Below are 27,124 nucleotides of genomic sequence, written 5' to 3' on the forward strand. Positions count from 1 at the left end.
ATAAAACCACAGGGCTCCCGCTGAATAATACAGCGGTATGATGTCAGTCTCGGACCTGCCCCACATTGAACAACATGTTGGTAGTGAGACGGCCCCCCTGTGCCCCCCGCCCCAGCCTCGCACTGGCACCCCTACCGACAGGTAGTCTGGTCGAAGGAGCTGAGCCAGGTTTCCCCCACCCCCTTTCTCAGTTTCTTCAGACTTCCATATTGCTGAATTTGGTGGCTGTAAAGCTATTGATATCAGAGGTGGGATCCAGCAGGTTCTCACAGGTTCCCGAGAGTAGGTTACTAATTATTTGTGTGTGCCGAGAGGGGGTTGCTAATTGCTGATTTTGCCACGTGATTTTTGCCTTAGTTACGCCCCTCCTCTCAGCAGTAGCACGCAGAACTTGAAGCAGTCTAGCAGGAGATGCACTGGCATGCGTGGCAGCCTGCGCCTGCGTGCATTTGTTACCCGCCCAAGGACTGGCGCAGCGGCTGCGTCCTTGCCACAGCCCCGCCCAGGAATGCCCCACCCCCCGGAATGCCCGGCCACACCCCCGTCGTGCCCCGCCCATTGGCACTACGCCTCCATGGGAACCTGTTACTAAAATTTTTGGATCCCACCACTGATTGATATCATAATAATGGCCATGATGGAACTCTGGCTTGAATACGTATTGCAGTATTAGAGCTGCGAGCTGTTGTGTCTGACTGTGAGGGGGAAAGCCCGTGATTCACTGCTTGGTATATTATTGGTAAATTTGGTGTTTAGAAGGGAATCAGTATATCTCTCTGAAGAATAATATTTCAAATGGAGCTGCCAGCATACTACCACAGCTGTACATTTGGGGGAGTTGTGTTTGAGTTGCTTTTCAATCGTTGCGTGTTCATTTTTGAATGACAGTGGTGATAACTGACAGTGTTACCTTCTATTGTGTGTACTAATTGAATGCCAGTATGTCAGAATCTGTGGAGACTTCGTTCCAGAGACTGGCAAGGCAGCTCTTTCTACAAATCTGAGGAAAGGACCACGCTTGCAGAAAATTCTGAAATCTGAAACAAAACCAACATTAAAATGGGGGTTAAACGCCTCCCCAAAATGGAAGTAGAAGCATTACCTTTAAGATATAAACACTGCTGCAGTAGTCGCTGCATGGTTGCTAGGCAACCACAATTCCATTGCAAGCCTTAGCGTTTTGATTCCTGTCAGTAACGTGAAGGGGGATAAGGAGACGCCTTTTCTCAGGCTGTTTTAGCCTTTAAAGGCAGACTCCGTGGGACTCAACGTGGCAGCAGCCACCGGGTATATGACTGGCCCAGGGTTGCTAAGGTTCAAGAGTGTTGTAATGGTTGGAGTTTCAGACTAGGTTCCCTGCTCTGCCATGGAAGCTTGCCGAGTGACCTTGGGCTAGCCCAGGGGTCTGCAACCTGTGGCTGTCCAGATGTTCATGGACTATAATTCCCATCAGCCCCTGCCAGCATGGCCACTTGGTAAGGAGAGGGTATAGTAAGGAGAGGTATAGTGCAGAGGGCAGTATTGGCAGAGTATAGAATAGGGTTAGGTTTCAGATAAAATTAGAATTGCTATCCCCATCAGCCTTTTACCAGCATGGCCTAATTGGCCATGCTGACAGAGGCTGATGGGGAATTAGAAGTTCCTGAACATCTGGAGAGCCTACAGGTTCCCTACCCCCAGTATAGGTGCCGGGGTAAGTGAGAGGCAGGTGGCCCGCAACCCGGCTTCTCCCACCGCGGATAATGATTACTTTCCTCGCCAGCATAGCCACTGGGCTGCTGGTGAGGCCAGATGGGAATTTTAGTCCATGAACATCTGGAGAGCCACAGGTACAGACCCCTGGGCTAGCCACACATTCTCAGCTTAATTTACTCCAGTAGGGCGGTTCCCTATATCTCCAGATGCTGCGGATTATCAGCCCCCCGCCAGCATGGCAAACGGGCTGGGCGCCGGCAGCCGAAGGGGAATTGTAGTCCATAACATCTGGAGTGCCAAAGGTTCGCACCACAGACCTACCGGGGTTGCCGCGCGAGGATAAAATGCACTGTATTGTCAAGGCTTTCATGGTCAGAATCATTAGTGCTGTGCCTGGCTGTATGGTCGATTTCAGATGCGCCCTGATTTCACCAGCCACATTTTCGCCTGCGATGCAGGCTTTAAACGGGCCAGGAGAAAATGCTACTGGAACACAGCCAGAGAGACCGGAAACCACACAACCCCCCAAATGTACACTGCTTTGGGTTCCCATTGGGAAGAAAGGAGGTGTATAAATGGAATTGATGAGGTAAGGTGGGGGGAAAGGAGAGAAGAAAGCAGGGGATAGTGAGGACGTGGTAGCTGAGAAAGAAGATAAAAAAGAAATAGTGTGGGGAGTGGCAGTTCCCCCACCAAGTCCTTGAGGGTTTCCCATCATGCAACTGGGTTGTTGTTTTCCTGTGTAGAGGCTGCCACGGGGAGGGAAGGCAAAGATTTTTTTTGGGGGGGGGGGCATATAAAGGTAGGCTTATAGGTTAGAGAGAGAGAAGGAAGCAGAAAAGAGGAGTGGCTGTAGGACTTTCAGCAACAGTAAAGAAGAAGTAGTCAGGAGAGAGAATTAAATCCCTCCCTCCTCCCGCAAGCCTTAGTGGATCTGCTGCTTGTATGTATTATTTTAAATCAGTGGGCTCAAGGTGGTTTTATTACAAAGCTGGTGGTACAGGAACCTGGGTAACGTGAGGGCTGCCCCAGATGTTTTGGGTGACGTTTGAAGTATTGAAGCTTGAAGACGGTTTGGGGGTCATTCACAAAGTCTCCATGAGTCAAAAGCAACTTGACAGCACTTAACACCCACCCACAATATATGCATCACTTCTGTGCTGTTGTTTTGTCTGTTCGTTTGGAGGATTTCCTCCTCTCGTTTTTGCTCAGACTGGGAATTCAAGCCTGCATTGGCCAGATCCTCGGGCCAACTTGACTTTCTATCATTTATTTATTTACAAAATTTATTTCTCACTTTTCTGCCCTCGTAAGAGCCACGAAAGAGGCTAAGAATTGAAAAACAGACATGATAAAAATCACACTTTAAAACTGTTAAAACCAACCCCCCACAATACACTTCATAAAAACAGTTTAAAATAGATTTAAAATACACCCAGAATATTAAACAGAAATTAAAACTCTAAGTAGGAATTGTACTCCACTCCCTCCGGGGGCGGAATTCCAGAGCTTTGGTGCCACAACAGAGAAGGCCTAGGTTAGAAGGATGGGTGGCCCTAAAGCAGAACCCAAAAAAGTGACCATTGTGGTGGGCAAGTTCCTGAGGGAGTAGGTGTTCCTGTATGTTGTCCCAACCCATTAGTGAGGGCACAGTGCTAAAGAAGAAGCAGGATAAGAGTTGACGAGTATCCTCCTTTCTCTCCTAAAGGAGACTCCAAAGGGGCCGTAATAAGTCTTTCACTCTTGGACAACAAACCCCCTGTGAGGTGGGTGGGGCTGAGAGATCTCAGAAGAACTGTGACTAGCCCAAGGTCACCCAGCTGGCATGTGTGGGAGTGCACAAGCTAATCTGAATTCTCCAAATAAGCCTCCACAGCTCAGGCGGCAGAGCGGGAAATCAAACCCGGTTCCTCCAGATTAGAGTACACCTGCTCTTAACCACTACGCCACTGCTGCTCCTTTAGGGCTTTAGCATCAGCATCTGAAGTGCTCAGCTCATGCCTCCTGTAGCTGCAATGGAGCCGTAGGTTTGATGGGCCAGAAGACGGGAGTCAAATGACCCTGTCCAGTTTCATCCCTTTAAGTCTCCAGTATTCTGTACCAGTTGAAGTTTCCAAGGACAGTCCCAGACAAAGCACATTGCAGTCATCTGATCTTGAAGTAACTGGGGTATGCATCACAGTTGCCAGATTTTTTTCTGCCCAGGAAAGGCCACAATAGGCTAACCAGTTGAAATTGGTAGAAGAGAATCCTGTCCACTGCTGCCGCCTCCTTATCCAGCAGTAGGTCTGGGTCCCAGAGTACCCCCAGACTACAGACCTGTTCCTTCAAGTGGAGTACAACCCCATTAGAATGAGTAGCACCTGCAATTCTGGGTCAGACTTCTATTCACCTTTAGCACTTCTGTCTTGTTAAGATTTGGCTTTAGTTTATTACCCTTCACCTAGTCCAAAACTGCCTCCAGGCACTGGTTCATTGAGAACTCATAGAGGAAAAACATGCTGCCTTTGTTTGATTGATTGATTGATTGATTGATTGATTGATTGATTGATTGATTGATTGATTGATTGATTGATTGATTGATTGATTGATTGATTTAATATACCGCCCTATCCCCAAAGGGCTCAGGGCGGTAAACAATATAAACTATTATATATAAAAAACATATATACAATTTAAAACAGTTACATTCTAAAACCATGTCCCACGAACCCATATACAACCCTCCCCAGAAGGAATAATGGGTCCCGATGATATTAGGGACCCCTGTAATCGGAGGGGGGGGCAGAGGTAATCATTAGCTGCTATCTCCAAAGTGCCCTGGGTGGGAATGAACTCGGTCTTACAGGCCCTGCGGAACTCCAGAGAATGAGCAAATATATAGAGACTAGATTTGCATAGAAAAATAAAGTTCCGAGAGATATTCTGGTGAAATTTGCCCATAAGAAAATGAAAGATGCGATTCTGAAGAAACATCAGGAGGACCCCTTGGCGGCAGACAACAAGGAAATAAAAGTATTGCATTCATTTCATTTAATCAAACCTTTAATGGCATATATAAAACATATCATAACAATCCTCATGATTAACACAACTTAGTAACACAGTTTAGTAATAACACCAGTTAAAGATTTAGCCACTGTTTCCAAAACCTCAAACCAATCACTGTTTAAAAGAAGGATACCCTTCTGTTCTAGCTCCCATAAAAGGAGTCTATTTCAAGATCTACCTACATTACTGAGGAAAAGAAATTAATTTTTTTGCAGCAGATTTTGTTAAAGATCATTCTGGACAATCCTTTTTGCTCTAGAGCTTATGCTACCTACTGGTAAGAAAATAATTTCAACATTGATGCAAGCCAAACATCTGCATAAGTAAACTGTAGAAGCCTCTGAAATGTAAACTTTGATCTGTAAATATAGATAATATAGAGCAGTGGTGGCAAACCTATGGCACGTGTACCAGAGGTGGCATCAGAGCCCTCTCTGTGGGCACGCGAGCACAGAGTTCGTCATGTGGGGGAGGAATCACCCCCCCCACACACACACACATCTAGTCTGGCCTGGGCCGATGGGCACGATGCGCGTGCACTGCGGCAAGCGGGGAGGACTCGGCTGGCGGGCTTGGTGCCTGTGCTTCGGGTGGCTGCTGCCCGAGATGGGGGGCAGAGACAGAGGAGGTGGAGATGCTAGAGAGGCTCAGAGCGCTGCACGCGGGACTTGCTGGAGGCTAGAGCAGGCTGGCCCCTGCTCCGGCGGGTGGGACGGAGGCGGGGGGGTGGAGGCGTTAGAGCAGCTCAGGGCACAGCGGCGGGTGCACGTAGGACCTGCTGGAGTCTGGAGCGGGCTGGCTGCTGCTGCTCGAGGGGTTGAACAAACAAAACATGTGCTTTTCCAAACACTGGGGAAATGCTCAGACCCAAGTTTTTTGCCGATCGCCTGGGCAGATCAAGCCTAGGGTGGAGGGACCAAGATGCATTTAGGATTTTTCAGGTCTCCAAGGACTTTGCTCGAACTGCTTTTGTTTTTCTGGTCCTGTTGCATTTTTGTAGGAAGTCAGGTGCTGTGATCAGGTGAAGGAAAAACAGCAGATCAGATGGCTGCTCCACCAATGTAGCTTTCCTGAAGTTATCCCATTCCTTGCACAGCATTCTTGCTTAGGATTGCCTTCCATGACTGCCTTTTTACTTCTGTGTTGTGGTGGGGGTTTCTTGGGTTTCGGAAAGAGAAAGTTTTACTTCCCTCTCCCCCCACACACCCCCCCCCAACCAGGCCCCCAGTGTGATAATAGTGTAATTATTTCAGGGAGATTATTAGCATTAAACCTAAGACCTAGTTTTGGGGAAGCAGTTTAGGTAACCTTGTTAAGCGCTGTTAAACCCCACTGATTTTCATGGGAAGAACTAAAGTGTGATCCTTTATCTGGGAGTAAGCTCAGTTGCTGGCAACGGGCCTTGCTTCTGAGTAGACCCTCCATGATTCACCCGTTCGAAGCGTCGCATGGTTGCTTCACTAAACTTACTCCCAAGTAATATGCGCCTCGGAGCCAACCATTTTTTCTAAACTAAAACCTCAGTATTCAGGTTAAATTGCCGTGATGGCATTTTGCGACAAATAAGTGGGTTTTGGGTTGCAGTTTGGGCACTCGGTCTCGAAAAGGTTCGCCATCACTGATATAGAGGATGAAGGGTGACACCTATTGGAGAAACGTATACATCTGTGGAATATTGGGGCTATAGAATTTCACTGCTCCCTGACTCAGGGAGAAGTGGAAAAATTACAAAATGTTGACCCGAAAGGGCTTGTAAAAGGAACTTATAAAGAAAAACTTTGAACAGTTCTCAGATAAACCTGAATTATTGGAGCTGAGGATGACATTATCTAAACAGAGGATGGACCAAAACCTGATAATTTAGATTTTTTTAAATGGAGGTTTGGAAAGAGGCAGAAACTTGAAACTTCTGGGAACCAGGCATTTAATGATATTAAGCAGACCAATCAGCTGGTGGAACAGATTGAAGGGAAAACATACAATTTAAAGTAAGATTTGGAACAAGAGTTAGACAATATTGCTTTGTTACAGCTCAGAGAAAAAGAATTAAGAACATAAGAACAAGCCAGCTGGATCAGACCAGAGTCCATCTCGTCCATCTCTCTGCTACTTGCAGTGGCCCACCAGGTGCCATTGGGAGCTCACATGCTATATGTGTTACCAATGGTCTTCTATGCCGTTGCTCCCGAAAGCACCTGGACTGTTAAGGCATTTCGTAACGCTGAGACCAAAGAGGATCAAGATTCGGGGAGCCATAAATCGACTACCGCTCCATGTAAATCTGCCCAAGCCCTTTTTAAAGCTATCCAGGTTAGTGGCCATCACCACCTCCTGTGGCAGCATATTCCAAACACCAATCACACGTTGCGTGAAGAAGTGTTTCCTTTTATTAGTCCTAATTCTTCCCCCCAGCATTTTCAATGTATGTCCCCTGGTTCTAGTATTGTGAGAAAGAGAGAAAAATTTATCTGTCAACATTTTCTACCCCATGCATAATTTTATAGACTTCAATCATATCCCCCCTCAGACGTCTCCTCTCTATACTAAAGAGTCCCAAACGCTGCAGCCTCTCCTCATAAGGAAGGTGCTCCAATCCTTCAATCATCCTCGTTGCCCTTCTCTGCACTTTTTCTATGTCTTCGATATCCTTTTTGAGATGTGGCGACCAGAACTGAACACAGTACTCCAAGTGCGGACACACCACTGCTTTATATAAGGGCATGACAGTCTTTGCAGTTTTATTCTCAATTCCTTTCCTAATGATCCCCAGCATAGAGTTTGCCTTTTTCACAGCTGCCATGCATTGAGTTGAAGTTGAATTCTCTGTGAAGTTCAGAAATGTATCAGAAATTTCAGGAGAAAATACCAGTCAAAGGATCATATCTGCTCTTGCAGATGGTATGGGCATGGCAGAAGCTGAGATGGCACAGGAGATTGTATACTTCGTCAATCTCAAGATTTGCTGAGAGGAGAAAATTGCCAAGGGATGTAGTTCCTCAGTTTGTAAGAAGAAGGATGAGAGAGGTAATTTTGCAACAACATTTTAATACAAAGCAGAAAATTTATGAAGTGGATATGATAGTCTTGAAAGAAATACCCACCAGAATATTGCATAAGAGAAAGGGTTATCTCTTTCTAACTGAGAAACTGAAAAGAAGATCAGATTTCATTAGGAAAAGCTGGAAGGTGGATTCGTTTAATTTTAAACAAGGTAAATTTAGACAATGCCGTTCAGAAGGTGAAAGAATTTCTAGAGAAATATGGAAAAGACTTGCATTCAGAGACTCCAGAGGACATAGATCAAGAAAGTCCTGGAAGATAAGGAACAAAGGACTCCAACGGGACTAGCTTTAAAAGGACTAACACTTGAATTACAAAATGAGTTTTAAATGTTTGACATGGAATATAGAGTTAATGCTCCACATAAAAGTAGGAAAATACTATCTCTGTAACTGTAGATGCTTTTGATTACCATGGGGACTATTCAGGATACCAGGTATCTCTGTGGAATCATTGAAAGCAAGCAGAAGGCATTTTTCTTTCAAATGATTGATGGTTGAGGGCTGCTTCTCCATGCAAACTTGGTATTCCTCCATCAGTCACTTTCATTTTGCCTGGCTAATCTCACAGGGTTGGGTTTTTCTTCTTTCCCTTTACCTGTCACTGATTCTGTAGAAAGATCATTTAGGACTCATTTTTCAACACTGCTAGCTTTTTTTCCTGTGAGGATTTCCATGCTGCATTGAGGATTGTAAGAACATAAGAACAAGCCTGCTGGATCAGACCAGAATCCATCTAGTCCAGCACTCTGCTACTCGCAGTGGCCCACCAGGTGCCTTTGGGAGCTCACGTGCAGGATGTGAAAGCAATGGCCTGCTGCTGCTGCTGCTGCTCCTGAGCACCTGGTCTGCTAAGGCATTTGCAATCTGGGATCAAGGAGGATCAAGATTGGTAGCCATAGATCGACTTCTCCGCAGGAGGAGGCAGAGGATGCGCGGAGAGGCATCAGAGTGGAAAACGCTGCTGGATTCTGCTGGAGGCTAGAGCAGTGGTCTGGGTTCCCTGCCTCGAGCTGGTAAGTGGAGGTGGAGTGAGGAGTGGAGCCAAACCGCTTTTTTTCTAAACTAAAAAACCTTAGGAATTCAGTGGGGTTAAATTCGCCAGGTCGTAAATTTTCCTGTGATTAATAAATGGGGTTTGGGTTGCAATTTGGGCACTCGGTCTCAAAAAAGTTCGCCATCACTGTTCTAAGAAATCTCATCACTAGAGATTGAATTGCTAATATATAACGTCTACGTTTTAGGTCCAGCTTCTCTGCCCCCAGTACTTCTTGTTTCTGCTGGGAGTATTGGCTGGCAGTATTTTAATGCATTTGACGTTTGCAGGGAAGGAGCAAAGTCTGTGGTTTAGAGATAGGGCATTTGGTGGTTTTAACCCTCAAATTTTGCTGCAGTTTTATCTAAGGCAGTGATTCCCAAAGTGGGCGCCACCGCCCCCTGGTGGGTGCTGCAGGGATCCAGGGGGGCGGTGATGGCCACAGGTAGAAACATTAATACATATATCTTTCTGTTTAATTGCTATTAAATTTTTTAAAAAAATTAATTTCCAGGGGGCGCTAAGTAATATTTTTTTTCTGGAAAGGGGGCAGTAGGCCAAATAAGTTTGGGGAACCAGGTTCTCGATTCACAGTAGAATCATGGGTTTCTTCCAGATGTTCGAAAATTAGGCATCGCTACTGAAGTTTCACCAGCATGGCCAATTGGCCATGCTGACAGAGGCTGATGGGAATTGTAGTTCCTGAACATCTGGAGAGCCGCAGGTTCCCTACCACTGATCTAAGGGAAGCCGCCTGAGCCCTCAAGGGAAAAGGGTGGCACACAAATAAAATATATAACACATATATGCTGCACATCCGGTCGGAATACTCTGTCCATCTGAAGTCTGTTCTGTTCTTTCAGGGCACCTGACTGACAGTGAATGTAATCAGAGGCATGTTTCCAAAAAGGGCTCCCTGACAGACCGTAAGAGGAGTTCCAGCAGGTCTCGGAAAAAGGGGGATGAGTCGCAGCCATCAGGATATCATAGTGAAGGCAAGGGGTGGAAACGGCTTCATTCTTTCCTCTCTGTCTCTGTGTGTCTCTCCAGTTCGGGGTGTGGTCTAGGTCCCCTGTCTTCGTCCCTTCAGGAAGGTGATGTGAATAGGGCAGCTGATTGTAAAAGGAAGCAATTTATGCCCTTCAAGCTGCTTTTTTCCCCTCTCTCTCGAACCGCAGGGGAAACACTGAAAGAGAAACAGGCGCCCCGAACTGTCCCCAAAGCATCCAACAGCAGCAGCAGGCTACGGGGGTTTAAAGAGACCGTCAGCAACATCATCCACAACAGACCCTCGCAGACGAGCCAGGGCTCTCCACGTGGAGGGAAGGGGCAGGCCGAAGTACAGCCGCAGCCCAGAGACTGGGAGACGGGCAGCACCAGCAGCGAATCCAAACTGAGTTCATCGAGCAAGTACCGGCCAACCTGGAGGCCTAAGAGGGAGGCGCTCAACATCGACAGCATCTTCAGTAAAGAAAAGAGGAAGCAAGGTGGCTACGCACCGCTGAGCCCTTTCTCTGAAGAGGCAGGTGAGGAAGTGGGAGAATTGGGGGGGGCAGGGGGGGGCTTGAAAAGGTACAAGTTGTGCGTCATCAATTGCTTTGTAGAAATGTCTGCCAGGGGGATTAAGTTACATTGCTTCCTAATGTGCACCTCTAGTCTATTTATTTAAATCTGTGATTTTTTTTTCTTTGTGCTGCTTGTGTTTTCTGTGGTTTGCTGCCTTCCCGATGGCGATTCTGGCCCTTTGGACATGGCAAACAAAGCATTTGCTGAAGTAGATCTTTACTGCTTTGGAACATTGTGAAAACCTCCTGGCATTCCTCTTTACTGGAATATGTACAAGACAGGACTTCTGCACAGTACTTAGGGCTAAAGAAGAGTAGACAGCCCCTGCTTGTTACAGCTGCTCTTGAGAACGATGAGTGATGAGATTGGCAGGTAGAGAATCCACAACTACCTTAAATTGGGGTTTGCCTATAACAGAAGAATTCCATAGCAGTAGGCCAAGATCAGAGGTGGGATCCAGCAGGTTCTCACCGGTTCCCGAGAGTGGGTTACTAATTATTTGTGTGTGCCGAGAGGGGGTTATTAATTGGGCCCGCTTTTCCATCTCCGTGCCCTTGCCTCCCCGAGAGGCATACTGCCTTTGAACGTGAAGATTCCATATAGCAATTGTGACTAATAATGTAACTCCCTGAACTGGGTTAATCCCTTTCAGGTACTGCAATTCGTTGATTCTCAGCCTTTCGTACCTTTTATCTCACCAGTCTCTATCAAAGAACCTGTGTGTTTCACCATTGCTGTGTTCAGATTTGTGAGTTGGGGCATTTTCTATAATGTGATGATGATTTAGAAATGACCTGGTTCAAAAAAAAATTGGGGGGTCGTGGTGGGGTGTCTGCCCATGGGGGGGCATCCAACTCAGGTTTTGCCCAGGGCTCAGGTTTGCCTAGGTACGCCTCTGCCCCCTTTGCTGAGGGGGGGGGGGGCTGGCAAGGGAACCTGTTACTAAAATTTTTGGATCCCACCACTGGCCAAGATCCAGTCTTCAGTAAATAAATCCTGGCGTTCCCTGTTCTTGGGAGAACTGAAGAAGATTATAGTCTGACTCCTTGGCTCCTCTGCTAAGAGGAAGGAGTGGAAAAAGTCATCCAGAATCCTGCATAAGGAGTGGTGAAGACAGATGTCTCTGTAACTCAGTCCCTTCTCCAAAGGCATTCATGGTCCTGGCGTGAAAGAGGGCACCTGTGCCATCAGTGCCTGGAACTGGGGTGGTGTTAGATCTCGAACCTTGAAGCAATAAACGGGCTCTGTAGTGTTGATCAGTAGCATTTATTGTTAGGCAGCGACGCACCCAGCTTGGAAAAGCCAGTTCTGCCAAATCTGGCTTTTGCTATCCCCTTTATGCGAAATCAATCCCACCTCTCGTTTTCCCAAAGAATGTGAGAAAAAAATCTTCTGGAGCCAAGGTGCCCTATGGCCGGCAATAGATAGAGACAAAGCCACCTGGTCTGCTGCCCCCACAGGACAACGGAAACATCCTGTTTCCTATGGGACCAAAAGTGTCAGGGGTAAGCCCAGTTTTGTACTTAGTGTGTGAAGCCATAAAAGAAGATCAAGGAAAGACTGTCCCCTTACAGCAGTGGTAACATACTGCAGGCTGGTAACAGACATCTTGTATCGATTACATTGAGTTAGGAATGCATCTCAATCACCTAGATACAATCCCCGGCAATATATTTTGTAACAACTACATCCGACTAGGAATGCATCTCAATCAACTAGGAATATCCCTAACAGGTGGGTAATTAAAGCTGATGATTGGCTTGGTGATTAGAAGGGAGCTCGGAAGCACTTCAGAGCCCTTAACGGAGAGATATCTGACAAGAACGAAGAATAAAATCAGAGGTAAACAGTGAGGCAAACAAGAGTAAGGAAGGATAAGAAAAGCAAAGCAGAACAGATAGTGAGTTACGTTTGTAGTTATGTGACTAAGAGCAGAATCCCATCATCCCATACCATCTCTGTTTCACCTGGAAAATGTTTTGGTGTATCATTGAGAAGCAACGTAACAATGCTGAGAAGCAAAGGAATATGAAAATAAGGTTTCTGCCTCTGTGACAAAATAAAGGCCAACTATGCACAAGGTGTCTGCTGCACAATGAGGAGAGTGTCCATCATGGCAAGATTTTTGTAAGATTTCTTCAAGCCCCACTTTCACTTTCCATTCTCTCTGCAGCAAGCGAGGCCACTTCTAGCACAATTTTCATTTGCTTCGCCGCCAGAATGGGACAGATTTGCCAGTGATTTGCCCTCTGGGGAGGACAGAAGCAACTGGAAGGCTCCATGCTGGGGCCTTTGCTTTTATAAGTTTGGGGTGGGGCCACACACCCCAAGCCTATAAAAACAAAGGCCCCAGCACGGAGCCTTCCAGTTGCTTCTCCCCAGAGGAGAGGGCAGAAGGGACTGCCAGCTGCCGGCTCAAGCTGGCAGCTGGGAGGGGGCAGGGCTTGGGGGGAGCCAGTAGCTGAGAGGGGGTGAGGCTTGGGGGGTCCTCTGGCTTCCTTGGCCCCGCCCATGTCGATGATGATATGGGCGGGGCCAAGGGTGCCAAAAGACAGCAAGGCAACAGGACTTCCTGCTGCCTTGCCATTTTGCTGGTCACGTGGGGGGTCAATTTGGGGGGGGGGCACGTGACCAGATCAGTAGGTACCCCCTGTTCCTAGGCAAATACGCCACTGCCAGGAGCAAAGTAGACTTTTAATTTAGTCAGGGTGGTTAAATATAATTATTAATCTCAGAATGAGCTAATTTAAAAAAGACTTTACATTTAAATCATAAATGTGATTCAAACTGTAAATCACTAGTTCTGTTCACATATTTACTGGACAAGCTTATGTAGTACTACCGTGGGGATGGTTGTCCTTGCACTTCTCCGTGGTCTGCGTGCTTTCTTCCCTCTTGCTGAGCTGAAGCCCCACTGGGCAACAACCCTGCTGACTTTTCTGGCTCATGGGGCGAAGGCACTACCGGGGAACAGAGGAGCAAAAACAACAACAGCCCAAAGCAACCACATATCAGAGCCTGGCATTCTGTTCCTGTGGGAACTGCTGGAATCTGTTTTACAGATCTCCTTGAATAAGTAGGGGTGGGTAGTGTGGTGGCCAAGTTTGCGGATGATACCAAATTTTGTAGGGTGGTGAGAACCGCAAAGGATTGCAAAGAGCTCCAAGTGGACCTTGAAAAATTAGGTGAGTGGGCTCAGAAATGGCAAATGCAGTTCAATGTAGCAAAATGTAAAGTGATGCACAAAGGGGCAAAAAATCCAAACTTCACATACACGCTACATGGGTCAGTGCTATCAGTCACAGACCAAGAAAGGAATTTGGGCATCTTAGTTGATAGTTCCATGGGAATGTCAACTCAATGCATAGCAGCTGTGAAAAAGGCAAACTCTATGCTGGGGATAATTAGGAAAGGAGTTGCTAATAAAACTGCAAGGATTGTCATGCTCTTATATAAAGCCGTGGTGCGACTGCACTTGGAGTACTGTGTTCAGTTCTGGTCGCCACATCTCAAAAAGGATATCGAAGAGATAGAAAAAGTGCAGAGAAGGGCAACGAGGATGATTGAAGGATTGGAGCACCTTCCTTATGAGGAGAGGCTGCAGCGTTTGGGACTCTTTAGTTTGGAGAGGAGACTTCTCGTCTGAGGGGGGATATGATTGAAGTCTATAAAATTATGTATGGGGTAGAAAATGTTGACAGAGAGAAATTTTTCTCTCTTTCTCACAATACTAGAACCAGGGGGCATTCATTGAAAATGCTGGGGGGAAGAATTAGGACTAATAAAAGGAAACACTTCTTCACGCAACACATGATTGGTGTTTGGAATATGCTGCCACAGGAGGTGGTGATGGCCACTAACCTGGATAGCTTTAAAAAGGGCTTGGACAGATTTATGGAAGAGAAGTTGATCTATGGCTACCAATCTTGATCCTCTTTGATCTGAGATTGCAAATGCCTTAGCAGACCAGGTGCTCGGGAGCAGCAGCAGCAGCAGAAGGCCATTGCTTTCACATCCTGCATGTGAGCTCCCAAAGGCACCTGGTGGGCCACTGCGAGTAGCAGAGTGCTGGGCTAGATGGACTTTGGTCTGATCCAGCAGGCTCTTTCTTATGTTCTTAATTGTTGCAGCCATACAATGGAATAAAACCCTTCTTTTTCCCACTGCACCATTATTTTTTTCACTCCATTGCTGGTGTGGCCGTCTTCTCTTACTTCCTGCAAGACAGAACAGAAGAATCACTAGTGGCACATCAAAGAACCTCTGAATGAATATAACTGTCTTATGAGATCCTTAAAGCTTTCCTTTCCTAAATATTGACTAACAGCTACCAACTTTTATCCACAGAGATCTTTTCTGCATTGCTTTAAACTTTCATTTTGACCTCTTCAAAAAAAGTGTATAAAGGCTGATAGAATAAAATATTACTCTTCTGTCACCTTAACTTTATCAGCTAAAGAATTCACAGAAGATGGACTAAAAGAGTCACTTATTCAAGAAACAAGACCAACCCGGTACAAGCAGTGGACTCTGGGTCGAGGTGTGCACTTTATGTCTGACCAGCATCCTCGTCTTATCCAGAGGATGGAGTCTGGCTATGAAAGCAGCGAACGCAACAGCAACAGCCCAGTTAGTCTGGACATGCCTTTGTCAGAGAGCTCCAGCACTTCCAGGTAGGCTTCAGGCACAGACGTATTGATTCCTGTCAAACACTAAGGGCGATTCCCCACTGCAGAATCGACCTAGGTTCGACACAGTTCCTTTAACTGGTACTGACCTAGGATTGACTCTCGTCACTCCCCACAGCAACTGAGTTAAACTGGAACCGAGCTCAGAGGGCGGGATCATCTTCGGTACCTCTTTTGCTCCTCGTTCCCGATTGGCTCTTGTTTTACGGCGGGAAACATGAGCGTGCGTCCTTTTTTTTAGTTTTTATACGTTGCAGCTATGTAGAATTGGCGCCAAAACATCGCATCATCGTAGCTTCGAAAATAGCAGTTAAAATTTTTTAAAGGCGCGCTTTTCCCACTGTGACTCTGCACATGCTCAAAACACAGCTCTTGATTGGCTGAATGGGAGTGTCGCCACAAACGATTCCCCACTGTCTAGCTTCCAACTGAGTTTGACCTAGGTTCGGGGAAAAAGCTGTACCTCAGAACTGGAATCAGAAATTCCAGTTCTGAGGGGGGCAGAACTGAAACGAACCCAGGTTGAACTCAGCGGCAGTGGGGAGTTGCTGGGACGAACCTAGGTCGAACCTAGATCGACTCTGCCAGTGGGGAATCGCCCTAAATGTCACTTCACTTGTTGAATCCGACTTGAACAAGGATGGATGGCCGGCTATCTGTGTATAATCCCAAACAGAGGAGGGCACTTGCATTAGCAAGATTTAATATAATGTTCTCAGCTTTATTATGCGGCAGGTATACAAAAATTGATTGGGCTGACAGAATTTGTTCCTGTAATCAGGGACAAGTGGAAACTATAACTCATATTTTCTTTCATTGTCCCAGATTTGTCAAAGTTTGAGAAAAATATCCCACAATTATTCCATTGTTACACGAGGATTCAGCTGATATACTGGCAATCCCATCCTTATTGAATAATTGTGATCTTGTGTTTTGTGAAGTGATTGCAAATTTTAATAGAGCTGATGGAGCGAATGAAATAATAGCATTGCATTTATGGGTACCGACTAATTGTAGTTTTCTTGCTCTTGTTTTTATATTATATGTATTTTCATATAGAGTTTATTTGTTAGTTTTTGGTATGCCAAAAAAAGGTGATTTGAATCTGAGTTCATGTGTTGTCCTCTTGACGGAGCAGTTCATGATTTAATGGTTAACTTCTTTAACAGCTTATGTTAAGAGGCAGCACATGATCACTGAACAATGGGCAGAAGCCTCTTAGCGACTGCAGTAGTTACCATGCGAAACAGCCGTCAGTCACGACAGGCAGCTGCCCCATTTTGCCCAGTGTGACCCTCAGGCTTCTGTATGGGTGCAGCTCTTAAGAAGCCAATGTCTGAATTGCGTATAGAAACCTCAGTACTGCAGATGAAACAGAAATTCAGTCCTGTGTATTAAGAACCAACCCTCAAAGTTTGCTGCTCCAGTTCCTCACGGTACAGTGTTCTAATGGGAGTGAATATTTGGATTCTCCTCAGCAGTGGATTCTAATCTGGAGAACCTGGTTTGAATCCCCACTCCTCTACATGAGCGGTTGGCTCTAATCTGGTGAACTACCGTGTTTCCCCGAAAATAAGACAGTGTCTTATATTAATTTTTGTTCCCAAAGATGCGCTATGTCTTATTTTCAGGGGATGTCTTATTTTTCTGTGTTCTGTTCATCGGGCATGCTTCCAAACAAAAACTTTGCTACGTCTCACTTTCGGGGGATGCCTTATATTTCGCACTTCAGCAAAACCTCTACTACGTCTTATTTTCAGGGGATGTCTTATATTCGGGGAAACAGGTAGCTTTGTTTCCCTGCTCCTCCACATGAAGCCTGCTGGGGCTGGTCACGGTTCTGTCTGGACTCTCTCAGCCCCACCTACCTCATAAGATGCCTATTGTGGGGAGAGGAAGGCAAGGAGTTTGTAAGCCACTTTGAGACTCCTTACAGGAGAGAACTCTTCTCCTTGTATATGGAATGCTGGTATCAGTTCAGATCCATGGTGTCAAAGGCAATGTAGCCTTTGAAAGATGAAGTTCTAATCATTCTGTACAAATTTTTAAATCCACGGCAATGAGCTATAAAAGAACCGCAGCTGAAAGACTTACAATTTTCTAACTCATAGCTAAGGCTGATACCAAAGTGAATTTGATGAAGATTTTAGTCATCCTGATTTTTTGGCTCATGTACTAGTTCTTCATGCCTGCCTGCCTGCCTGGCAAATGGGTGTGACCTGCAGAACAAACTGATTTAACTCTTGCATCACAAGTCCTGGTTCTCAGACTTCAGGCTGAGGCAGCCGCTTGTGATGCTTTGGGCCCATCTGTGTTGGAGACACAAATTGGCCCAGCAATTTTTAGTTTGCTGTTGCATTTATTTATTGGGATATTTTAATGTTGCCTCTCCTTTTGGGTCAAGGTGGCTCACGGTAATGATTAAGGAAAGAAACGCAAACACTATTAGCTTGAACCAGGGGTCTGCAAACTGTGGCTCTCCAGATGTTCATGGACTACAATTCCCATCCACTCCTGCCAGCATGGCCACTTGGGAATTGTATGGGCTGATGGGAATTGTACATCTGGAGAGCCACTGTTTGCAGACCCCTGTCTTAAACCAAAATAAAATAACACCTCCCCCTGAAATGCCTGCTACTCACAGCCCATCAAAAGCTCCGGAAAACAAACAAGAGGACCTCCTCAACTTCTACAGTGGGAAAAGCCTGGGGCTTTGGTCAATGCCAGGCAGCCAAGAGGTGGTCGCTTGAAGACCATAGTTGGTGCATGAGAACATATGGGGAGAAACAGGTGTGAAAGGTCTAAAGCAGACCTTTCAGTACGGGCCAGCAGCCAGTGTCGTCGTGTCCAAAAGGGCAATGTCTGCTTCCTTTGGTTAGTTGGGCTCCATTCCTGAGGAGGAGAGGAAATCAAACCCAGTTCTCCAGATTAGAGTCTACCGCTCTTAACCATCACACCACGCTGGTATGAAGGACCGAGTGCAGGCCATGTGTGAGCGAGTACACTATCTTGCATGCCAATTCTGTAAATAAGGATAGAGAAGAGTATAAGACACACAGCAGTTGCATATGTGTGTATCCTACATAAGCGTCAGCAAGCCCTAGAACAGTGGTTCTCAACCTGAGACTCGGGACCCCTTTGGGGGTCGAACGACCCTTTCCTAGGGGTCGCCTAAGACTCTCTGCATCGGTGTTCTCCATCTGTAAAATGGATAAATGTTAGGGTTGGGGGTCACCACAACATGAAGAACTGTATTAAAGGGTCGCGGCATTAGTGAGGTTGAGAACCACTGTCCTAGAAAAACTACAGTCACCTTCCTTCTACCTCTTCTTCAGACTCAAAGGGGTGGTCAAGTGTGCTTCATTTGTGAATTTTTCTTCCTTTAAAAGGGATTCGTATATGAAGCGACCTGGGGCTTTTGTTCCTGCGTGGCGAAATATCCCCAAATCCCACAGCAGCAGCATCTTGGAAGTAGAGTTGGCTTCATCTCCTGGTGGCTGGGCAAAGAGCAAGCACTCCAATGGTAAGGAGGTCCTTTCTACCTCAGTCCTGGACCATACATTGTTTGTGTGACCTCCTCTGTCGTCTGGCTATTCCATTGCCATAGAAGCAGGAAAGACAGTGGCTCTTTCTGTAATTGGCTCAGAGCAGAGGGTATTCCTCCGATTGATTGATTGGGGGGTGGGTTGGGTTGGAAGGAAGGAAGGAAGGAAGGAAGGAAGGAAGGAAGGAAGGAAGGAAGGAAGGAAGGAAGGAAGGAAGGAAGGAAGGAAGGAAGGAAGGAAGGAAGGAAGGAAGGAAGGAAGGAAGGAAGGAAGGAAGGAAGGAAGGAAGGAAGGAAGGAAGGAAGGAACAGTATCAGATCTTCTGAAGATGCCAGCCACAGATGCAGGCGAAACGTCAGGAGAGAATAACACCTCCCCCTGAGATGCCTGCTCCTCACAGCCCATCAAAAGCTCCAGAAAACAAACAGGATTCGCAGCAACTCCTGAAGGTTTCTGACAAGAGGATACTATCAGATCCTCTGAAGATGCCAGCCACAGATGCAGGCGAAATGTCAGGAGAGTATGCTGCTAGAACACGGCCATACAGCCCGGAAACTACACAGCACCTCAGTGACTCAACAGCAGTTTGCACACACATGCATGCACACGCACACACACAGAGGCAGGAAATGGCAAACCACCTCTGTTCATCCCATGCCTTGAAAATGCTACAGGGTTACCACAGTTTGGCTGACAGCTCTTTATGCACCCATCACAAAGGCCTCTAAGGTGGCTTCAGGTTGTGTAACTGAAATGCAGCACTTGGTCGTGACCACACAGTTTGGTTCCAGGAGTCCCATCTGAAGAAGTTGGCTCTAGTCCTGGAGGGCTTATGCTGAAATAAAATGTTCTTAGTCCTAATGTCTTCATTTCATAAGACTCCTGGAGGGGTGGGGTGACGGGAAGGACGTGTGCGTCCGTGCCTGTTGGCTTTTCTTAAGAGCAAGTTTCCAGCTTTTATGACTGTGATTATTGGTTTATTTTATTTTCTTATTTATGCATTTGTGTACTTACTTTTTGCCCATCACCGACGTCCCTAGTTTGAAAGAGCCTGGAGAACGAAGGGGATGAAGAGTCTTTCGCTCCTTCATAATGTTCTTTTTTTTTAATATAATTTTTATTGATATTTTGGATTGTTACAGATTTACATTGTACATCTTATATTTCATCCTCCATATCCTTTTACCCCCTTTTCCCCCACCCCACTCTTCTTTTCTTCTTTAGATGTGCAGCAGCAGGTCCATTCTTTTTAATCTTCTTATCCAGTTTTCTTCTGTAATTCCAATTTCATGTAGCCAGTCTTTGAATTCCGTCCAGATCCACTTCATGTCTTTTTGTTTTTCTTGCCACATTTGGTTGCTTGACATTATGTCAAAAATTTCTACTTCGTAATGTTCTTGAACAGCGGTTCTCAACCTCGGGGTCGGGATCCCCTTGGGGGTCAAACGACCCTTTCCCAGGGGTCGCCTAAGACTCTCTGCATCAGTGTTCTCCATCTGTAAAATGGATAAACGTTAGGGTTGGGGGTCACCACAACATGAGGAACTGTCTTAAAGGGTCATAAGAACATAAGAACATAAGAACAAGCCAGCTGGATCAGACCAAAGTCCATCTAGTCCAGCTCTCTGCTACTCGCAGTGACCCACCAGGTGCCTTTGGAAGCTCACATGTAGGATGTGAACGCAATGGCCTTCTGTGGCTGTTGCTCCCGATCACCTGGTCTGTTAAGGCATTTGCAATCTCAGATCAAGGAGGATCAAGATTGGTAGCCATAAATCGACTTCTCCTCCATAAATCTGTCCAAGCCCCTTTTAAAGCTATCCAGGTTAAAATATCACCAATTCTGTAGCAGCATATTCCAAACACCAATCTACTTTGCGGGAAGAAGCGTTTCCTTTTGTCTAGTCCTAATTCTTCCCCCTAGCATTTTCAATGAATGCCCCCTGGTTCTAGTATTAGGAGAAAGAGAGGAAAAATTTCTCTCTCATCAAACATTTCTTACCCCGCGCGTACATCTTTGGTAGACTTCAATCATATCCCCCCTCAGCCTCTCCTCCTCTCCAAACTAAAGAGTCTCCAAACGCTGCAGCCTCTCCTCATAGGGAAGCAGCTCCAGTCCCTTCAATCATCCCTTTCGTTGCTCTTCTCAATCTCTTTTTGTATCTCCTCAATATCCTTTTTGAGATGCGGTGACCAGAACTGGACACAGTACTCCAAGTGCGGTCGCACCACTGCTTTATATAAGGGCATGACAATCTTTGCAGTTTTATTATCAATTCCTTTTCTAATGATCCCCAGCATAGAGTTTGCCTTTTTTACAGCTGCCATGCATTGAGTTGACATTCCCATGGAACTATCAACTAAGACGCCTAAATCCCTTTCCTGGTCTGTGACTGATAGCACTGACCCCTGTAGCGTGTATGTGAAGTTTGGATTTTTTCGCGGCATTAGGAGGGTTGAGAACCACTGTTCTTGAACATCCTGCTCAGATAGTTAATCTGACAGGGGGTGTGCCTCGAAATAAAAATCGCTCCGGCTGAAAACTGTGTGCTGGTTTTGAAATGCTGTTTTTGTTGTTTTTTCAAAGGAGGCGACATGCTTGTCTCTTCCAAGAGCGAGCTGGATGAACTGCAAGAGGAAGTGTCTCGGAGGGCACTGGAGCAGGAGCTCCGGCGGAAGCGGGAGAAGGAGATGGAGGTTGCCATGGGCTTCAATCCCCTCCCCAGCCGGTTCATGGACCTGGACGAGCTGCAGAGCCAGGGTAACTTGTGTCTGCAGGGTGCCATTTTGGGGGGAGGTGGCTGATCTAAGACAGGGGTCACCTGCGATGGGCTACCTCTGTCTTCAGAAGCACTTCACTCCCTTTTGGTTTTGCAGCAAAACCAATACTTTCCATGGCAGATCGCATTATTCCTGATCGCATTATTTAGCTTCTTCCCCCCACAGAGAACCCCTGAATTTGCAATTCTCCAGAATCTAAATGCTGTAAAGAACAAGCAGGATTCTAGGCCAGTGGTGGCGAACCTAGGAGCAGTAGTGGCGTGGGAGGTTAAGAGCTTGTGTATCTAATCAGGAGGAACCGGGTTTGATTCCCAGCTTTGCCGCCTGAGCTGTGGAGGCTTATCTGGGGAATTCAGATTAGCCTGTACACTCCCACACACGCCAGCTGGGTGACCTTGGGCTAGTCACAGCTTCTTGGAGCTCTCTCAGCCCCACCCACCTCACAGGGTGTTTGTTGTGAGGGGGGAAGGGCGAGGAGTTTGTCAGCCCCTTTGAGTCTCCTGCAGGAGAGAAAGGGGGGATATAAATCCAAACTCTTCTTCTTCTATGGCACGGGTGCCGGAGGTGGCACTCAGAGCCCTCTCTGTGGGCACTCGCATGTTCATCATGTGGGGGGAATGCCCCCCGCCCCCACATCTAGGCTGGCCTGGGCCGCTGGGCTCAATTATTAGCATTAAACCTAAGACCTAGTTTTGGGGAAGCAGTGTAGGTAACCCAAATGTTGTGAATATAACATTTGGTATATATTCACATGTTTAGGAAACATTTTATTTTAGTCTTCATTTTGATCACCTAACAGCCTACTATATGTTCTTATGAAAACCCCACTGATTTTCACGGGAAGAACTAAAGCGCTATCCTTTACTTGGGAGTAAGCTTGGTTGCTGGCAATGGGGCTTGCTTCTGAGTAAACCCTCCTAGGGTCGTGATTCACCCATTGGAAGAATTGCATGGTTGCTTCAAAGCAAAGCCACTGTCTACCACCAAGCTTACTCCCGAGTAGCGCACACCTCAGAGCCAACCATTTTTTCTAAACTAAAACCTCAGTATTCAGGTTATATTGCCGTGTTGGCACTTTGCGATAAATAAGTGGGCTTGGGGTTGCAATTTGGGCACTCGGTCTCAAAAAGGTTCGCCATCACTGTTCTAGGCTAATCCTGCATTGAGCAGGAGGGTGGACTAGATGGCCCACATGAGCCCTTCCAGCGCTTTGATTCTATGTTTTTGCTGCGGGAGGGAGAAGAAAAGAAAATGCTTCCAGAGTTGATGTTTGTAGCGTATGCTTTTTTGGCTTTGCTAATTTGTGATCTCGGGGGGGAGGGGGTGTTCCAAAACCTTTCCTTGCCTTCCACTGAAGTTATTCTGATAGTTTTGATCTCTACGAAATAACTTTACGCAAGGGGTAAAACTGCTCAGTTGGCAACACAGTGAGCACCAATTTATGATCCTTCACTGTTAATTTACCCTCAACTCCCTGTTGACTCTTGTGACATCACTGGTCAGACACCGGTGGTCATGCCATCCTTTGCTGCTGCTGCTGCGAACGTGAGAAGACACCAGCTCTTGTGCGCAGAGAGCTCTACCTGTGGGATCTCTGGCTCTCAGCCTCATCTGATACTTCATCGGCTGCTTTTGAGGTTGCCGAAAGTTGGCTGTGACTTGATGGCCCCTCGCGTCCCCGGCAGGGCTCAGGAGGTGGGGGCTGCCGTTTTAAAGGCCAAAGGGGCAGGAACCCCGAAGGGAGTGCCAGTGAAATGAAGAGTGCTGCCCCCTTGCAGGGAGGACCGGCGGCCTTGAGCTGTGTGTGCAGGAGGCAGACGCTGTCTTGGAGGAGTCCCTGCGCCAGGAGCAGAAGGGCGACTGCGCTGCGGCTTTGGCTCTCTGTAACGAAGTGATATGTAAGTAACCCTTAACCGCTTCTGCTTCTGCTGCTTCCGACAATTGACTAATGTTCCCCGCTGTAGCGCTGGACTCACCTCCGGGGAGGCATCTCCTTTGCGAGCCCCTCTGTCAACCAGCTCTCTACCACAAACAATGAAGGCCTCTGGGGGCTCCTCTTGACAGCTCTTTGCCGGGTAAGTTTTCCTTCCTCCTGCCTTCCAGCCCCCTGCAAGTATTTTCCTCCATTTAAAGGGCTCGGCGTGTAGGAAGGGGAAGAGAAGCTGACCTACCCCCAAAAAACGGTGTTTGCTACAGTCATTGAAGTCTCAGGGGAAGAAGAAATGGAGACCCCCCAGCCTTTTGAGAAGCTGAAAATGTGTGCTGTGACTTTATTTTGGGAATACTTGCTGCTATGTTTCTTTCTTTTGATACGTACCTTTTTGATTGGTTGGCTCCCGCTCCCTCCCTCCCTCCACCCTCCATTCCCTTCTTGCGAGGTAGCAAGGTTGCAGAGCAGTAGGGCTGATGGCATCACAGCTTTGTGGCTTTTGAGAGGTGCTTCCGGGTTCGAGCAAACCTGAAAGCAAAGCACAGACTTCTTCATCAAGGCTTCTGCTAGCAGGTGTCCCAACTGGCTGTGTCTGTAGACTTTCTGTCCTGAGATTTGGGGATAACGGTGATTGCTGGGAAATGACCAGTTGGGCGAGGGCTGGAGGGTAACCTGGGCTATGTACCGAAGGGGGGTGGGGGTTGCTAACAAAACAAAACCAAAAGAATCAAATTTGTGTTCAACTTCACTTTGTTCCGGTTCTGATCGACCTGTTTGGACACAGAGCTAACCTGAATGTGCATTAATGGGGACAGATGCATCCTTGTGAACTCTTCTGTGGCCGCATTTGCATGTTCCATTTTTTCTGTTACGTTCCCGCAGCATCTTTTCGTTTTTCTCTCACCCTCCCTCCAGTTTTGTTTTGTTTTTGTTTCTGCTATGTTTTCTTTTGCTTTTTAGCTAAACTAAGACTTGCCATGCATGGTGCCAGCTCTAGCGCTCACAGCAGAGCCCTAGTCGATAAGAAGCTGCAAATCTGTATCCGAAAAGCCCGGAGCCTCCAGGATCGCATGCAGCATCCACAGCCGGCACAGCCGCCGCCCACGTGCCACCTGCCGCAAGGGGGCCACGTGACACAATCTACAAGGTAGACTAAGCACATTTGCAATGCTCTGGATCTGAATTGGACTGGACCTGGAAAGCAGGAGTCTGTTCCCCTGTTTGTTTGTTTGTCTGTTGGATGTGATTTGTGTAATTGCTTTCTTAATGCAGGATGTCGTAGGCCTCGCCCAAGAATAGGAGCCATTTGATTCTGTTCGTTGCTGTGAAATAGTCCAATCCAATCCAATCCAAAAACCTTTATTAGGCATAAACCAGAAGTACCATACATTCCAAATACAAAAACAGGATCATTGTTTACATATCATGTAGAACATGGATTAAAAATGTTGCAACTGCTTCAGAAATTTATACATGAGGGCTGTTCAATAGCTTAGACATTTTTAGTTTGTCTGAGAGAACCATACATTCTAGAGGTAGTAAAGCTCCCAGATCGGTTCTAATATCATTATGCCTCGAACAGTAAAGCAGGATATGAGGGATCGAGTCCACAGCGTTGGGACAGTACCGACAGCAACACTCACTTTGTGGGATGTTAAGGAAACGACCTTGAAGATAGACAGAGGGGAATGAGTTGCACCTTGCTCTTGTCATGACCCATTTGTACTTATAATTAACAAGCTGTTCTAAATATACAGCAGGGCTAGATTTTGGGGGTGTGATCCCAAAGTATAGAGGGGAACAGGAGCTTTGTGCAGCACTCAGGAGAGATAGGTATTCCTGGTCGTACAGTCTGATCTTTAGATGATGGTAAATTTCCATGGCATATGAAGAGACTCCCATGAGAAACCCAAGGAGAAGATTTTTTTTTCAATATGGAGCCACCACTTTGAAAGCTGAAGCTCCCTCATTTCTAGCAAAGATAAACTTTTTGGATCTGTGCAGAAGCACAGACACAGCCCAAACTTAAATGTTACAGCCCATGCCCTAGTTTCTAATAAATGTTGCCCTGATTCCAGACAGAGCACACCATAAGGGACACGATGTGGGGTGCCAAATATCTTATATAGGAAGTTTGATTGGGTACGCTCCAGGTGAAATAGTGCTAAGCTGCTATCCAGTGCTAGCAGCTCTTTCCTCTGCACAGATCACGGCTCTGTAGAACGGGTGGGCCTGAGCGCCAAAGGGCTGTGGGGGTGGGGGGAGGGAAACGCTCAAGGGCTAGAGGGGACGATTTCAGTAAATCCCCCAAGTAGCATAAAATTCTGCAAGAGAGGGCGGAGCCTTGCTGATGTTTTCCAGAGGTTTTTGGTGCCAGTTTTTCATGGCTTCATGAGTGCCACCTTCTTTGTTGGCCCTGTTGGAAGCAAGCCTTTTGTTTGCTCTGCTTTGACTCATAAGGGTGTGAGCATAGAGTGCGCTCATTGGCATGTCCCCTGCTTTTGGATCCCGTGCCCCAGGCGCCATCTAGCTGGAAAGCAGGCTTAAAATGAGACCTAGGCCAGAAGTTAAGCCAAATATGACGACAAGACACTCTGGTGTTTGGACAAAACTCTGTGGAGAACAGTTCCTACTGCTCAGCTTTTGTCCAGATTACAAAAACATCACCCTTGTTCTATGTATTGTCGAAGGCTTTCACGGCCAGAATCACTGGGGTGCTGTGTGGTTTCCTGGCTGTATGGCCGTGTTCTAGCAGCATTCTCTCCTGACGTTTCGCCTGCATCTGTGGCTGGCATCTTCAGAGGATCTGATAGTAGGAGAGGAAAGCAAGGGGAGTATATATACCTGTGAGTAAAGGTCAATAGGTGAGGGCATCTGAATAGGAGTGGCCTGGCAAGTGAGTAACAATGAAGTGTAGCATGTGAGTAACAATGGAGATAGCAAGGTCAAGCCAATTGCTAGGCGCCAATTGTTAGGAGATCCTCTGAAGATGCCAGCCACAGATGCAGGCAAAACGTCAGGAGAGAATGCTGCTAGAACACGGCCATACAGCCCGGAAACCACACAGCACCCCATCACCCTTGTTGCCAGCGATGTGTTGATGTCACTTTTGCAAGTGTCATCTTAATTCGTGGATCATTGAGGCCTAGTTCTCCTTTTAAGCCTGGTAAGATTTCCCCCGCCCCCCTTCCTCCAGTGGTGGCCATTGGACCTTGCAACCCTCACTCCAACACCCTGAGAGTTTGTAGGCACTGATTAGAGGAGGAGGAGGAGGACCAAGGCAAGAGAGGGTCAGAGGTGGTTTGCCATTGCCTGTCTCCACATAGCAAATCTAGTCTTCTTGGAAAGGGGGGGGGTTGCACTTTCCCATCAACAAAAAGGCTGTTTCAGTTCTAGAGCAAAACAGTTTCCCCTCAGCTGACCCACTCGCTGGGAGACCCGCAAGTGGATCCACCACAACCCACTTGAGAAGCAACGGCTGTGTGTTTATGTAGCAACAAAAAGGCCGTTGCTGAAATTAATTGTGGTTTGTCGGCCCAGCCAGATTTTCTTTATTGCCAGGGGAAAACAACAGGCTATGCTACAATTTATGAAGAGAAGAAAGTCAACGAAAGTAGGATTGGGAATTGGCCAGACGATCCCAAAATTCTATCCACCATGTAAAGTGAAGGGAGTCCTCCTGTTGAGGAAACTGGGAAGCAGAATCTGAAGCCATCTTGATGCTGTCCGTGATGCTGTGGTGTAGGAGGTTAAGAGCTCGTGTATCTAATCTG

General features: G+C 46.7%; 1 protein-coding gene across 4 annotated transcripts in view; it reads left to right on the forward strand.

Annotated features, from left to right (window-relative positions):
• The window catches only part of USP54 (ubiquitin specific peptidase 54), a 138,870-nt gene that overhangs the window by 90,120 nt on the left and 21,626 nt on the right, over window positions 1-27,124 (forward strand). For 3 of the 4 annotated variants that reach the window (XM_048502622.1, XM_048502626.1, XM_048502623.1), the window contains exons 13-19: window positions 9,705-9,836; window positions 10,020-10,367; window positions 14,861-15,080; window positions 18,485-18,618; window positions 21,228-21,401; window positions 23,200-23,319; window positions 24,312-24,498. In XM_048502622.1, coding sequence (XP_048358579.1) covers window positions 9,705-9,836; window positions 10,020-10,367; window positions 14,861-15,080; window positions 18,485-18,618; window positions 21,228-21,401; window positions 23,200-23,319; window positions 24,312-24,498 — 1,315 coding nt within the window. The remainder of the gene's footprint in view (window positions 1-9,704; window positions 9,837-10,019; window positions 10,368-14,860; window positions 15,081-18,484; window positions 18,619-21,227; window positions 21,402-23,199; window positions 23,320-24,311; window positions 24,499-27,124) is intronic. The other variant, XM_048502625.1, reaches the window with a different exon arrangement.

Source organism: Sphaerodactylus townsendi, linkage group LG07, assembly GCF_021028975.2.
Source record: "Sphaerodactylus townsendi isolate TG3544 linkage group LG07, MPM_Stown_v2.3, whole genome shotgun sequence".
NCBI lineage: Eukaryota > Metazoa > Chordata > Lepidosauria > Squamata > Sphaerodactylidae > Sphaerodactylus > Sphaerodactylus townsendi.